This window comes from Sebastes umbrosus, chromosome 12 (assembly GCF_015220745.1).
Source record: "Sebastes umbrosus isolate fSebUmb1 chromosome 12, fSebUmb1.pri, whole genome shotgun sequence".
Taxonomy (NCBI): domain Eukaryota; kingdom Metazoa; phylum Chordata; class Actinopteri; order Perciformes; family Sebastidae; genus Sebastes; species Sebastes umbrosus.
Window position 1 is genome coordinate 24,200,589 of NC_051280.1, and position 15,046 is coordinate 24,215,634.

The following is a 15,046-nucleotide window of genomic DNA, read 5'->3' on the forward strand; positions in this document are numbered from 1 at the left end:
ACTGACCCAGAGCAACTCTCTGTTATACATAGCAACGGTCTGCTATAAAGAAATAACAGACCGTAGAACGCTGTGATTGACCAATCAGAATCGAGTATTCAACAAAGCCGTGTAATAAGTGGAGTGAATCACTCCTCATACTGTTGAGAAAGGCTGGATTTTTAGTTATTACGGAGGTTATGATTTTGGTTTGTTTGTTTGTCAGCAGGATTACAGAAAAACTGGCCTGCATTTCATGAAACTTGGTGGAAGGGTGTAGCATTGGCCAAAGAAGAACCTATTACATTTTGGAGCAGAACCGATTCACAGACGCATTATTTTTCACTTACAGAATCGGCCTTGGCGAGTGCCCTTCTAGTTACATATGTCAATGGGATTTTGAACGAGGTTTTCTTGCTTCAGGATCAGTACCTGGAAGTCCCGGTTTCACCTCGGCTCTGTATTTCTTGGCCAACTCCAAGAAGTTACAGGTCCCGGCCAAGAAATAGTCTGGCACCTAACGCCCCCATAAAACGTCAAATTGTAATTTTTACACTTCTGCTTTTGTATGAAAAGTGTTAAAACGATTAGAGTCGGGCCGTTTCCCCCTGTTGCCAGTCTTTGTGCTAAGCCAACTGCTAACAGCCACTCTCTCTGATGCACAGTATCCCGTCCTTCAAACTCAACAGGGTACTGACACCCGTTAATCAATGTCCGGGGCCTTTAGAGGCCATTTAATGGATCACACACTGCAGAGATGGAGCCACAGACAGGCAGAGGTGGGGAAGCCTCTCTGAGCACAAAGTGCACTGTCATGCTAATCATCAGTCCCTGCATCACTGGAGGCTCTCATGAGGGAAAGTGCTGGGAGGTGAAGGCGAGGCATTATTTACCATCGCAGACCTGTGTGTGTACATGCATGTGTGTGGCTTTTTTAATTAAATGTGAAACAACTCATTTGAGGGGAAAATTGAGTATCTCTGTAATGAGTTGTTTTTGCAGCTCCCCATTTATACTTTCCATTAGACGCGATGCTGCAGCAAAGATTACAGCTGCATTTAGTGTCAGCCGCTTCGCTGAAATGTTCAGATATAATACTTGAAGACCAGGGTTAGGGAGTAACGGATTATCTTTAACAAGATTACAATAATCTGGTTATAAGAAATGCTAAATGTAATCCATTAATTTGGATTAAAAAAAAGAAGAATGTCTCATAACTTGTGGCTTTATTCTGAATTGTAGATTTAGTGTAAAATCGTGGGAAAACTGGGAAATTACACTCCATCATTTTCTTAATGGTTAATTAGTGTTTGTGAATAGGAAAAATTAAATTAATGTTTTAATGTCAGTAGTTAATTTTTTATGCCATATGGAGTGCTGAAAGTGATCCTGCAAAGGCTGAGTTTCATGTAGATATTTATTCTATGTCTCTAATTCTGCTGCATATTATTAATGATATGAATATGGATCAATAAGATCTGCCACTTTGTGATTTATGCATGTAAATCTTTAGAGACAATAAAGAGAGATGAACTCAAAATCGCAAATCAAAACTGATTTGAGTAAAAAAATGAATATATTGGAGATAAAAAAAAAAAGTTTTCCCTTGACTGTCATATATTCAATGCAGCATATCTCATGTTATGTTCCAGCATTACTGCAGCTATCTCCTCCGTGCTCCCTCCATTTGCTGCCTTTCCACCATCACACTCTCTGCTGTGAATATTCAATTAAAATACAGCCCATTTTACATGAAAACGATTGCTGAAAGGACTTTGATTTCCATTCGGGGCTTTGCAGTGCAGAGATGCAGAAATTCCTCCACATTCCTGAGTGTGGAGAAGAGCCGTTAAAAAGCCTGATATTTTTTGTGTCTCTCCTCATAGTTTCGGCTTAGTGCTGCATGCGCTTCGCCATAAAGAGGGTAGTTTTCCATTGATGAGCCGGCGCAGGCAGCTTCAGCAACACCACCAGCAGCAGAAGCAGCAGCAGCAGCAAATCACCGCTCTGTTAAAAGGCCCTGATGCGTAGCAAACTCTCCTGCCAAGCCTCCTCGCTCCAAATCTGCCTGCTTGCAGACCCCCTGTAATTGGAGGCATTAAACTTGCTTTGGACAGGATGGCAAATGAGTACTTTGAGCTTGGGAGAGGACTGACTGGTGCATTCAGGAGGCCTACATGAGTAGATGCAGCTAAATCTGACAAATCACTGCCAATCCAGACAGATCAGTGCGAGTGGGGTGTGTGCAAGTATGCATTTGGCCTTTTTTTGTGTGTGTGTGTGTGTGTGTGTTTAGTCTTGGCTGGTGTTGGTGCGTGATTACGTACATCCGGTATAACAGCTGAGTCGCTGTTAATCTCGCAGTAATCGCAGGGATCACTCTGGTGATGCAGGGATTTGACGTCGAACCGCAGATTGTCTGGTCATCGGCGAGCGCCCAGCAGTCGTGAAATAAAAAACTCTCATCCCGCCATCACTTCCTCAGCTTTCCCTCCACCAGGCTGGCTCATTAAAACCTCTGAGAGAGGCTGTCGCAGCTGATTTCCCATCACTTAATGGTCTGTAATACGTTAATGAGATATTTTCCTTTAGGTCCGCTGCCGTTTTGCATCATTTTTTAAAGATGCGGCAGTGGAAAAACACTGCTGAGATGGAGGGCGGCGTGTGTTTTCTCTGGTGAGCGGCCCGCTACGAATGTTTAATGGTAAACAGGATGCAACATCTCGCTTTTGACATTGTGTCAGATCTCAAGAAATACCAAGCAAAAAATGTTTTAAAAGAGGCTCCTCTTGTGTTTTAGGGCTTCATTAAAAGCAAGGCCCACTTCAAAACAGAAAAATGCAGCTTTTCACTGGAAGACTTCCTCCTCAGCAGGCTTGAATGCATAAATATTCTCCTCCAAGGTCAAGCGTGTCTACACATCTTCTGTCTTGCTTCAACGGAAAGACCAGCTGTACCACCGCAAAGCATTTATCTCCTAGCTTTGACACACGTGATGAATGCCACGCTTCGCGAGTCGCCCAGTGGAATTACACATTACGGCGTGTTGCACATTTCGATCTGTGTGCTACACGAGACCTTTGCGTTGACCGCGTGTGTGTGTGTGTTAACATCCTGTGAGAGCAGCCGAGATGATTAGAGAACATGGAGAGAACACGACCATCGCCAGTCGTCCCTTCGCAGCTGCTGCCTGAGCAGCGAGTCACAAATGGGTAAGTCTGAACCCGACAGAAGAGCTCCCTTTCAGTCGATAAAAACAGAAGGTGACAGCTTCGCTCATCTGCACTGGTACGGAAAGAGACCCAGTTTGTGTCCTGGCTGACAGATTAAAACCGAGCAACATTGACGTTTGGTGCGAAGCCAGATTAACTTTGCCTACTTGAAGCCTCTCCAGCAGCAACAGAGACTGAAATCCCCCAGAATGGTCCTGTGGTCTCGCTAATTGGCGAGCGGCGTGGACCGGCGGCCTTTGATTAATCTTAAACCTTAATGAGTCCATCCAAAGCCTCTGTGATATTCCAACTGAGGAGGTAAAACACGCTCCCTCTTTTCATCCCTCGGCCGGATGAGAGGAGACCCGGAACTTCAGCCTGGTGAACCCGCCGAGAAATCAAAGAGAATACCAGAGATCGGTTTAATAATTTATTTGCATATGATTATCGTAAAAATACTGAAAGAGAAATGCTTATTTTTGTTCTAGTTTTCTGCCATTTTTTTTTTTTACAATCTAATACACCTTTAATTGCACAGGAAAAAGTCTGGCCCGACAGACACACATTTTCTTCTTTCATTGTGACATATAGTTTCAGATATGTAATGACCATTTAAACTCCATTTGTTTGCTCCTGAACAATAAACAAACAAGCATACAAACGAGGGTCATAGAGAGGCCAGAGTCAGGTCAGATGGTTGTGAATGCTGAGCCGACCGGTCTGATAGAAATATAGTATTATATACAGGCAGTTGTGTTAGATAGGAACTGCGCTGACAGCTGGCGAGCTGAAGAAAACACATGTCAGGAGAAATAAACCAATGAGCGACTTGTTGTTCTACATTAGAGTTTTGTAGGTCAGGTCAATATTAAGGTCACGGAGCTATCATCTGGATATTGACCTTTTTAATTCCCGCTGATCTGCGACACATTTCGCCAAAGCAAGATATACAACACAGCACTACCACAGGCGCTTTTTCATTTCCGTTCCGAGCAGAACATTTCACGTCATAATTTCACTCATTCATGTCTGTCTGGGTTCGTTAAAATGTGTGTGAAAAAAACAAGCATTGTAATAAAAAAGTTAAGCCCCGACGCTCGTAAAAAAACACACCGAAAAAAACACCTCTTTGCAATAATAGATAATAACTTAGCATTCAAAACAATGCGTATATGAATCAAATAAGATTAGGAAAAACATGGACGTTAAAGTCCATACAGCAAAAATGCCACCAAAGCAACAGTTAACGTGGAACTTCGTACTTTTGTCATGAAAAAGAAGAAGTTTCCACTTTGGCATGCACATGACGTGTCCCGCACAGTGTCAGTTACGTCTCTCGAGACGGTGTGAAGACTCGGATGCTTTGTACAGGTTTTGTAACACGTAAATCTCCCGGTACATGTGGAAGACGGTATTTTAAGAGGAAGCAGATGAAAAGTGTGTGTTTTTGGATTGGATTGAAGGTCTACAGAGCTGTCTTAAGAGTTAGCTTTAAAGCAAACGTTTTGCTTTGTCTTGGCACTGTTGTATCGTCTAGACACTGAATCCTATCATCTGTGTGTGAGCTCTCTCCGGTCCTCAGTCTGAGGGGGGGAAGAGAAGGAAAGACTGATTCCCAACCAGCAGAAAACACATGCAGACATGCAAACACAACCTGAGAGGGGGGGCAATAGGAAGTTTGGCTTTATGTCACAAATCCACAAGTGTCAAGTAATGAACACACACACTGCAATGGACAGTTCTCTTGAAACGGACATTGAATCTCCAGTCGGAAAGAAAATTCCAAAACGGTCCTCTTTCTCCTTCTTTTCTTTTCTTCTTTTTATTTTACAATCGGGCTCTTCACGTCAGAGTTTCTAGGTAGTTTTTTATTCGTTCCGTATCCTCCGGCTTCGCTGCAGCAGCTCACACCCTGATGGGGAGAGTTTGGCTCATCTGTTGCCGAACGATTTCCTGACTGCTGTCCGGACTCTTCCTGTTGTGCCCCGGCAGCGTCCCTCCGAGCCGCAGCAGGTCCCTGCCAACACAAAGCCGCACAGGTCAGCCAGCAGGTTCACAACCACTTTAAACAAAAGATACGGCTCATTATTGCTCCGCTAAGTGCTCTCATTGAGGGTGGATAAAGGTCTAATCCATCTTAGTGTCGGTGTAGAATATACACACCTAAGACCTCGTGGTTATAAACAATAAAAAACACAGCATCGTGAGGAGAAAATCTGCTGATCTACATCTGCTATAAACAAAGTCCAGCTCAAAACACCCAGCCAAATCTACTCATCAGTTTTAATATAAGTTCAACATATTTCTTGGCTATCTTGAGGAAAAAAAGCGCCGCAACCTCCGTCCGTGTGTCCTTTGTTGCTCGGCCAGCGTCCTTGTTTTTAAGGCCCCTTGTGGCAGAAGATGCTCTACAGATAGCGCTGCATCTCATATCCTCTCTCTCCCTCGGTTATCTGCCCCGACATCGGTGAGCAGCCAATGGCAGGTGAGGAGGAGCGAGCGTTCACACGCACACGCAAAAACACGGGAGACGCTCCGTAAATCATGCTCTGACAACATGATCCGTTCTCTCTCTCTCCTCCTCCTCTCCTTCCTCCCGCCGCTCCTCCGTCTATCTCTGTATGCTGTTGCATACAGATGAGGCCATAAATTAATCATTGGCATGTCATCTGCACACGGTGACACGTGGCATAACATGCACACACACGCACACACACACACACATATCCCTTTCCTACTCGCCCATCGCAGCATTGGGCGCGCCCTCCCCTGGTGCATTAAAAAGCTCATTAGCAACCTAATTAAACACATTCCTCTCTTTTAGCTTCTCCTCAATCTCCCTTATTACTCACACTTCATCACCTCCTGCTTTTCCACATCAGCAGCTCTGGCTGCTGTCTGTCCTATCACCTACATTCCAGCATCCAGCCAAGTATAGGGGGAATTAAACCGAGGTCAGCCATTACATTTCCACACACAATTAGCTTCGCTGAGCCCAAACCCTGGCATAGGAATCGCCCTTGGGGCTTTGTGTCGGAGTGAAACTGTGAGCCAAGGAGCTGGCACAAGACCTGGATGCTGTATGTATGAATTCCGCCTTTTGTGGCTGTCGGGAAACGAGGAAGCTATCGCATAGTCGGTGCCACAGAGTTGAGGATGTGCGCTTGATTCATTATACATCACTGCAGAGCTGAGGATCTAGCATCTAAAGCAGCACTAATCATACTGTTGACTGGATGCCAGGCTAACAAAATTCAGAACAAACACGTCAGTGAAAAACGGCTGGAGTGTTTGTGAGGCGCCGCGCTGAAAACAAAGTTGAAAAACAACTCGTCGCCGTGAGGACGGCTACCTATGAATAAGTCAACTTCTACACTTCCAAGGGAAGAGAAAGAGGCAGACGACTGTCTGGCTGTAAAAAGCCTTCAGCTCAAAGAAATATCCTCCCAAATCAACCGGAAGCATAAAACAAACCAAACCAAACAAGCATGAACCTTGGTGTGCCTCTCTTTAGGCCAGCCATATATATATATTTTTTTTTACTCTGACATCTTATCCCAACAACCCAGAGGCACGTCTCTGCACCAGGAGAAGTCTTCATCCTGCACTTCACAGCCGTCATATACAATACAGGGGACAATTTCACACAAGGTGAAAGTGAGAGAATTGCATCACCCCTTTTTGTGTTTGTACTATTCAGCTGTTATTGTGGGGAAAAAAACCTCAAAAGCATAAAGTGTCTATATGGAAAAACCCAGCGGAATAATTCATATATTTTCATCAAAGGTCTGCCAAGTCAGCCAACAGCACAACAAACTACACAGCCAACATTACAGACTTTATGATGAAAGCTCCAGCAAATGTGTTATCAAATATTATAACATTTCTACTATGAGCGTCTGCGTTTACTGTGGTTGCTGTTGTGAACTGAGATTCTTCAGAATGGTCAGAAGTTGCAAGATAATGTTGCAGATGAATATCCATTTGGTGCAACCCTCTACACACATAGCCTATAAACCCAGTGAGATTTTTTTTGCTGTAGCTATTTAGAAAGTAAATTCAGCAAGTTCGTCTGAAAGGTTGTGAAATCTCACAGCAAACTTGCCAAGGTGGCAACCGTGAAGTGCTTTGCCCTTCCTAAAAAGAGCTGAGATGTAACACATTTCCAAACGCAAAACACTTTCCGCCCGCCTTGAAACTTTTTTCCATTCACTTCAATGTGGAGAAAGGCAGTGTGAGAACAATGCTAAAGGATAAACTATGCATGAATCTTTCCTTATTGAAGAAAAGTGTTTGAGAAAGCTAATTTGGTCTACTTGGACTCACCCTGAGTAGGTGCTGGTCACCACTTTGAGGCTGGCGGCGTTGCGAAGCAGCTTGTCCAGGGTGCTGACGATGCGGGAGAACTTGGGCCTCAGGTTCCTCTCCTTCATCCAGCACTCGAGCATCAGCTGGTGCAGCACCATGGGACAGTCCATAGGCGGAGGCAGCCGGTAGTCCTGCTCTACCGCCGTCATCACCTGAAGGGACAGGAAGTCGTTCTTAAAAGTCTCTGAGAGGCAGAACAGCAGTGCTTTGAGCTAAATGATAACATCAACATGCTAACATGCTCACAATGACAATGTTAACACGCTGATGTTTACTGTGTTCATCACAGTGGGCAACCTTTGGGACTGAAAAGTGAAGCCAATGGTGAAGTGCCTTAAGCTTGCATTCTTTCTATTAGCCAGCAGGGGGCGACTCCTCTGGTTGCAAAAAGAAATCTGATTGTATAGACGTCTATGAGAACATGAGCCTACTACTCACTTGATTTATTACCTCAGTAAACATTGTAAACATGAGTTTATGGTCTCAATCTCTAGTTTCAAGTCTTCTTCAATACAGCATGATGTTCATTTAGTAAATTATGATCCCATTCAGAGTCAAATAGACCATAAAGCAGGGGAGGCTTTAGGGCGTGGCTACCTTGTGTTTGACAGCTGGCTATCACCGCTTTGTCTGGTCTGGGAGTTGTCTGTGCTTTCGTCTTAGAATTGTGTGTTTTCAGTTCATGAAAGTTAACTGAAACATTTTGGTCATCTAAAAATATCTTATTCCAGTGTCACTTCTGGTTGCAAAAAAAACCCCAAAGGCCAAACTCGAGGCTTCAAAACAGCAGTGCACAAACCAATGGGTGACGTCACGCCAACTACGTCCACTTCTTATATTCAGTGTTCATTATCTTAATTTAGTCTGTTAGCGTACTAACATTTACAGCCGAGGCTAATGGGATTGTCATAAGTTTTGCAGGTATTTTGCCATAAACCAAAGTAGAGGACAAATTAACATTTTGACCTCATTATTGCGCTAGAGGAAAAGTTAGAGGATCACCAGTGTCATTACAATTCATCCTCTGGGGACCATGAATATCAGTGAAATATTTTACCGCAATCCATCCAGTAATTGTAAAGATATTTCACTTTCAACCAAAGTGGTCGGCCGACATTGTCGTCCATGGAGCCGCTATCATGGCTAAGAATGGGAAGACTTTAGAATGCACACAAAATTTCCAGTGCAAAATATGGACCAAGAATATCTTACATAAAAGGATTTAAACAAATTTCATGTGGTGCTTTTTACAAAGTGTTAACATTTGGCTCTGACTCATTTGTATTATGCTCACTCTGTTTGGCCTTTGTTAGCGTGGCGGAAAAATAATCCCCCGTTACTGTATTATGTCCTACATTAGACAGTTTCTCGGCTCCCGCTGTCACACATTCCAATCTTCTTTTCAGCATCTTCATAAAACTCTAAAAAACAATATTATAAAGTACATCCAAAGTTGTCACTTCAAAACGGGCGTGATTGATAGGAGAGACAATAAGTGGAGGATGAAAACGTTGACGCATTGATTTGATTTCGCCTAGCAACCGCATTTCCCTCCATAAGCTCTGTATGGGTTTTAACTCCCCGCAACAATAAAAAAAATTGCCATTTGGGAACAATAAAACATTTCTGCTGCGCCCCTCTCCTCCTGCTGCTTGTCCTTTGATTTTTATGTCGTGCTTCCAGCCGGCGAGCACCTCTGTTTATACCTCGCATTTGTTGACTCTGTTGCTTATTGAGCGATGACTGTGGCACAAAGGCTAGTGGGAACAATACAGGGCCTCTACTTTGATGCTTTCATTACTGCATGTGGGTTTTGTTATGAAAGTTATACATACATTACTGGCATTTTTTCATTCTGGCTCCTTTTTTTTGTTTTGCTTTATTGCTATCAGCGTTACAACTCTGTTTTTGAAGCGCAATACAGAGCGGATATTCCTCAGAGAATAAAGTGGAGGTGTACACATGCTCCAGTGCTTTGTTCATGGAGGAGGATCCAGGAGATTTCTTTTTCTTTCCCTAAGAGCTCACTGCTGTAGTTACGATGTCTGTGCAGAGCAGATAGCCTACAGGTAACAACGGCTGTAAAAAAAAAATAAAGCATTTTCCAGAGTTCTCCTTTGTGTGTGTGTGTGTGTGAGGGAGGCTTTGCAGTATGGATTTGTAGAGGGTGGGCAGGCTAGGGCTGTAAATAAGGTGGTAAAAAAACTAGAACACAGACACACAGCTGCACCAGCATCTGCAATGAGCAGATAAAGACAGCAGAACGGGCCCAGGTCCAACATGTCATGCTGGAAATCAAAGCGGCAACAGCTCAGAGAAACTCTCAGCCGGCCCTAAACTTAGACATAAAACTCCCTGGATGAGCATTCGGTCTGTAGATGTATGTTGGAACATGAATCTAACTCACATCCTGGTTGCTCATGTCCCAGTATGGCCTCTCCCCGTAGGACACCACCTCCCACATGACGATGCCGTAACTCCATACGTCGCTGGCGGAGGTGAACTTCCTGAAGGCGATGGCCTCTGGCGCCGTCCACCGGATGGGAATCTTTCCTCCCTGCACACAGAGTCATCATCACTTTAGAGGACATCACATTGACTTACATTCATTACCTGGTAGTCTTACCATAATCCTAACCATAACCCTATCCTTTAGGGATGCACCGATACCTGATCGGATATCGGTGACAATGGGGCCGATCTATTCAATTCAATTCTATGTTTATATACTATACACTTTATATACCTGAATTGTAATTCCTGTTAACTTTGAAGATTTTTTACCAAGTTGCTGGTGTACAATTCATTATTTTAATAATAAATAACAATTCAATAATTTATATCTGTTGATTTATTTGTTACATTTTGTTTTACAAAGTTAGGAAAGCAACGTTTAAGCCCAGCCTGATGTCACCTTACACATAAAAGAATGATCCCAGTCAGTTTATTAATTAAACACTGGTATTGGATCGGTAATACCCAAAGTCCAGGTATATCGCCATCGGTATCAGGACTGAAAAAGTCGGATCGGTGCATCCATACTAACCTTAAGCCAAGTCTTCAGCCTAAAATGTAATGATCTTCGTTATGGGTACATGCATTTTGTCCTCACAAGGAAGGCGAGTCCCCACAATGTGATTGTGTAAACAGATTTACAGTATGTCCCCACAACGTCAGTAATACATGCACAAACACACATTGAGGGGGATGGTATAGACACCCTGGGTGACACTAGAGTCTTAAAACAACACACACATGCAGAGGCTAATGCACATTTCACAGACGGTCTCGCAACGCTAACGCAAATATTGGCACACATGAGCAGTCGCACATGCATCCATATGCACATGTGAAACAAGTGAAGGGGATCAAATTAATAAGCTCAATTAAACATGCACATGAGAGTACAAACATTGAGTTAGCGCTCATAATACTCACTAGGGAGCTCGTGTAAGTGGGGTCAGCAGAAGTGTCATCCAGGAAGCGCGACAGGCCGAAGTCGGAGACCTTGCAGACCAAGTTGCTGTTGACCAGGATGTTCCGGGCGGCGAGGTCTCGGTGCACGTAGTTCATGTCCGACAGGTACTTCATCCCCGCGGCGATGCCACGCAGCATCCCGACCAGCTGTGTCATCGTGAAGCGCCCGTCGTTCAGCTGCAAAAACACAGCCGGAGATAGAGCGAGGAGGGGAGGTAGGGGGGGGGGATGAAAAATGAGAAACAAGGATGTGTTGAAATGTGGAGAAACAGACGACAGGGAGGAAGAGTATGGAAGATAAGGAGGAGGAGGAAGCACCAATCAGTCACTGAGGCCACATAAACATGACATCTGTCATAATGCTTCACGGCTGCTCCTGACAGTCGGTGACAGCTGACCTTTTCACGCATGCTGTCCAATTAGCTGATTAATTACACTCTTTACTGCCGCACTAAACACATTAAAGGCTCTATATCAACTCCACATAAAAACAAAAAAAGGATGAAATCAAAACCAGACAACTGCAGGTTGTTTTTCTGTTCCATTCTGCAACTGACTGACAAACTAGTTGCAGGTACAGGCGGTGCACGGTTGTTAACACAAAGCTTTGTTTGCATTTTTTTCCGCTTGCAAAACATTAAAGCAAAAATCGTCCCGTCGACTGAATTAGAACGGCATGTTGCTCAAAGCTTATTTTCCTCATTTGAAAAGTCCCTGATTTGCAGAATTTTGCCCTTTTATGTTAACATTTGAGAAGCATGAAACAAATCTGAGATTAGGGCTTTCAGGGTTTAATTTACAATTCTCCACGTGTATGAAGCGTGACACAGTGGGATAAACTCCAGATCGTAATACATTATCAGCACTCCGACCTGTGAGGGCTCATGAAGCCTGATGTGTGTGAATCGAAACTAATCAATCGAATGTCAACACAATTATCTGATATAAAAAAAATGGATGGATGAAGCTGAAAGTACGCTGTGAGGTTTTCTTTCATGACCTGAATACTTAAAGAGGACCTGTTATGCTTTTGTGCTTTTTCCCTTTCCTTTAGTGTGTTATATAGTTTTTGACTCCGCCAAGGCCGAAGGCCTAGGAGGGAGGTTATGTTTTAGCCGGCGTTGGTTTGTTGGTTTATCGGTTTGTTGGTTTGTCCGTTTGGAGGATTACTCCAAAAGTCCGGAATGGATTGGAATAACATTTTTTGGAGGGGTGGGGTGTGGCACCGTGAACAATCCATTAGATTTTGGTGGCGGCTTCGGGGATTTTTTTTAATAACTCCGCTCAGCCTGTGCATTAACACCACAGGCTTTAAGATATGCGCAGTGTAACCGATGCCGCGTTCATGACGCGTCACCCTGCCTCTTTCCTTCTGCCTACAGAGGGACAGAGAGAGAGCGGGGGGTGGAGGGAGTGGGGGGGGGGGACACCTGTAAATTCGGCATTTTTTCCCACTAAACTCTGTGAAATTACAGTTGAGTTGGACCAAAGCACACTTGGTGATTGTTGGAAAGAGTAATAACGACGGTTTAGGTGAGTTTTATTTTGTTTCTGTCCAGTTTGAATGAAGTGTTTTCGTACAGCTGATCTCAACATAAACAAAAATACACGTGGATGATGGCGTAAGCAGAACGGAGAGGGGGCAATCGTACTAGGGCAGCTTGGCGGAGGTCTGCGCTCTCCGAGTGCCATTCTAGTTTATTCATGTAAAAGGTCTGCAAAATGACAAAGTCCAAAATCCACCCCCACAGAAACACTGATCCTGAACTGCCTGAAACGCCTTGCTTGAAGTCCTGCCTTATCTTCCGTAACGTGGTGATGTCACCAATTAACACATTTGCATAATACCTGCCTAGCGGCTAGTTTGGCATGCCCTCAAACAAAGCTAGTTAGAGCGGAGCTGGATCGGAGTCCAAAGAGTTTGGTTCGGTTGACTAATCACAAAAGAGTGAACCAACTGACCAATCAGAGCAGACTGGGCTTTTCGGGAGAGGGGTCAGGAGCTCAAACAGAGCGTTTCAGACAGAGGGTGAAAAGAGGTGCTGCAGCACAGCCGGTATGAGAAAAATAAAGCGTTTTTTTTAACATTAAAGCATGTAAACATGTTTTAGTAGAAACCCAAAATACAAGTATGCACCGGAAGATAAGCACAATAGGTCCTCTTTAATATAAGTAGAATTCTTTTTTCTTTTTTTCAACATAATCCATCCCTTCTTTGACTCCAAAATGAGAAAGCACAGAACACAAGACGTGACATGATAAAACCATAACCATTCTGCTTTGTAGTCGGCACACTCCAATGAAGTCTGACAGCAAAACAAGCCAGAATGGATGGATGTGTAAACAGCCATGATTCATAGCAGGCCTTCAAAAGCCACGCTGGTGTGTGCATGTGTGTGTGTGTGTGATTTCTGTATATGTAAAATGCTTCTACATGTGCATATGTCATGTGTGTGTTAAGTGTGTCCATGTCTCCGGGGAGCTGCAGTATGAAGTCTCATTTGCGTGACACACATGGACAGTTTGTGCATGTGTGTGTGAGAGTGGTTTAACTCTATAGTGTCCTTGTTGGAGCAGAACTCAGAGTTCCTCTGAGTCACAGGCAGTGTGAAAGTGGCGGGAGCGGGGGTGAGGACAGCACAGGCCGCCGAGTTTCTGTGTTATTTGTGGGACAGCTGACTGAGAGGAGTGGGTGAGAAGGAGGGAAGAGGCTCAGGCTGGACTCTCAGATGTAGCAGGGCCACAACTAATGATTGTTTTCATTATCGATTAATCATCTTCAAATAATAGATTCATTGTCTGGTCTATAAAATGTCAGAAAATAGTTTAGTGTGCATTACAATGTCCAACCAAGAGTTGGGCTCTGGGGGATGTTTCCAACAAAACAAATAATTGGCAATTATCTGATAATTGATTTGTTCTTTAAGTCCCTTTTCAAGCTTCAGTGAGGATTTACTGCTTTTCTTTGAGAGATATAATAGCAAACAGTTGGTTTGGACAAAACAAGCAATTTGAAGACGCCACTTTGAGCTCTTTGGGAACTTGTGATGAGAATTTTTCACTTTTTTTCTGCCATCTCATAAACAAAATGATTGATTTTTGACAATTGGCAGATGAATCGATAATAAAAATAATGGTTGCAGCTGTTTCAAATTGCTTGCTTTGTCTGAGCAACAACACAAGACAGAAAATTCACACATTTCAGAAGTTGCTCGCAGCAAAAGCAATTTTGCCTGATAAATTACTCAATTAATTGATTACAAACATTGCTGTTAATTTTTTTTATTTTAATTGACTAAATGTTTAGGTTCCATTCTCAATACTTTTTCGGTACGGACCAAAATCTGTCTGTAGCTCCAATATTCAGCCTTGAAGTCATGCATTAATTCTTTATTAAAATATTCACTAACTTAACTCTATTTTTGACAGTTTTAGACTGCATGTTATTCAGGCAAAGTTGTTTATAACATTCGACAAGTTATAAATATTACTTCTAAGTTATATATATTTAAGGATTTTGCTGAAAAATATGTTTATTTTCCACAGATTAAGCACCCACTGCAAGAAATATTAAAAAAGTAAGGGTGCAACTAACAATTATTTCCATAATCAAATAAAAATAATGATATTTTTTCAGATGAATCAATTGATTAATAATTTACCTAAAAAATGCTCATCAAGATTTTCCAAAGCCCAAGAAAACATCTTTTTTTAAACTTGTTTTTTCTAACCATCAGTCCAAAACCAAAAGATATTCAATTGAAAGTGGCATAAAACTGAGAAGCTGACTTTTTTGTCTTTTTGTGGGCAATAAATCGATGAATCCTTGGGTTTATAAAATGACAGAAAGTAGTGAAAATGCCCATTACAATTTCAAAATTGCTCCTCCTAGATAGAAGTGGGTATTGAACTTCCTTTTTTCTGTATTAGCTGAAATGTGTCTGTAGCACCAAGTATTGACAACTGTCACGAATCAATTCTTAAACTTTTCTGCTCATACATTAATCATA

The 15,046-nt window shown here is 42.9% G+C and overlaps 1 protein-coding gene across 1 annotated transcript in view; it reads right to left on the minus strand.

The window, feature by feature from the left end:
* Nucleotides 1-5,083: 5,083 nt before the first annotated feature.
* ephb3a (eph receptor B3a) overlaps nt 5,084-15,046 on the minus strand; it is a 32,166-nt gene continuing 22,203 nt past the window's right edge. The window contains exons 12-15 of the mRNA XM_037788054.1: nt 10,998-11,213; nt 9,967-10,116; nt 7,518-7,711; nt 5,084-5,208 (exon numbers count right to left, since the gene is read on the minus strand). Coding sequence (XP_037643982.1) covers nt 5,097-5,208; nt 7,518-7,711; nt 9,967-10,116; nt 10,998-11,213 — 672 coding nt within the window. The 3' untranslated portion in view covers nt 5,084-5,096. The remainder of the gene's footprint in view (nt 5,209-7,517; nt 7,712-9,966; nt 10,117-10,997; nt 11,214-15,046) is intronic.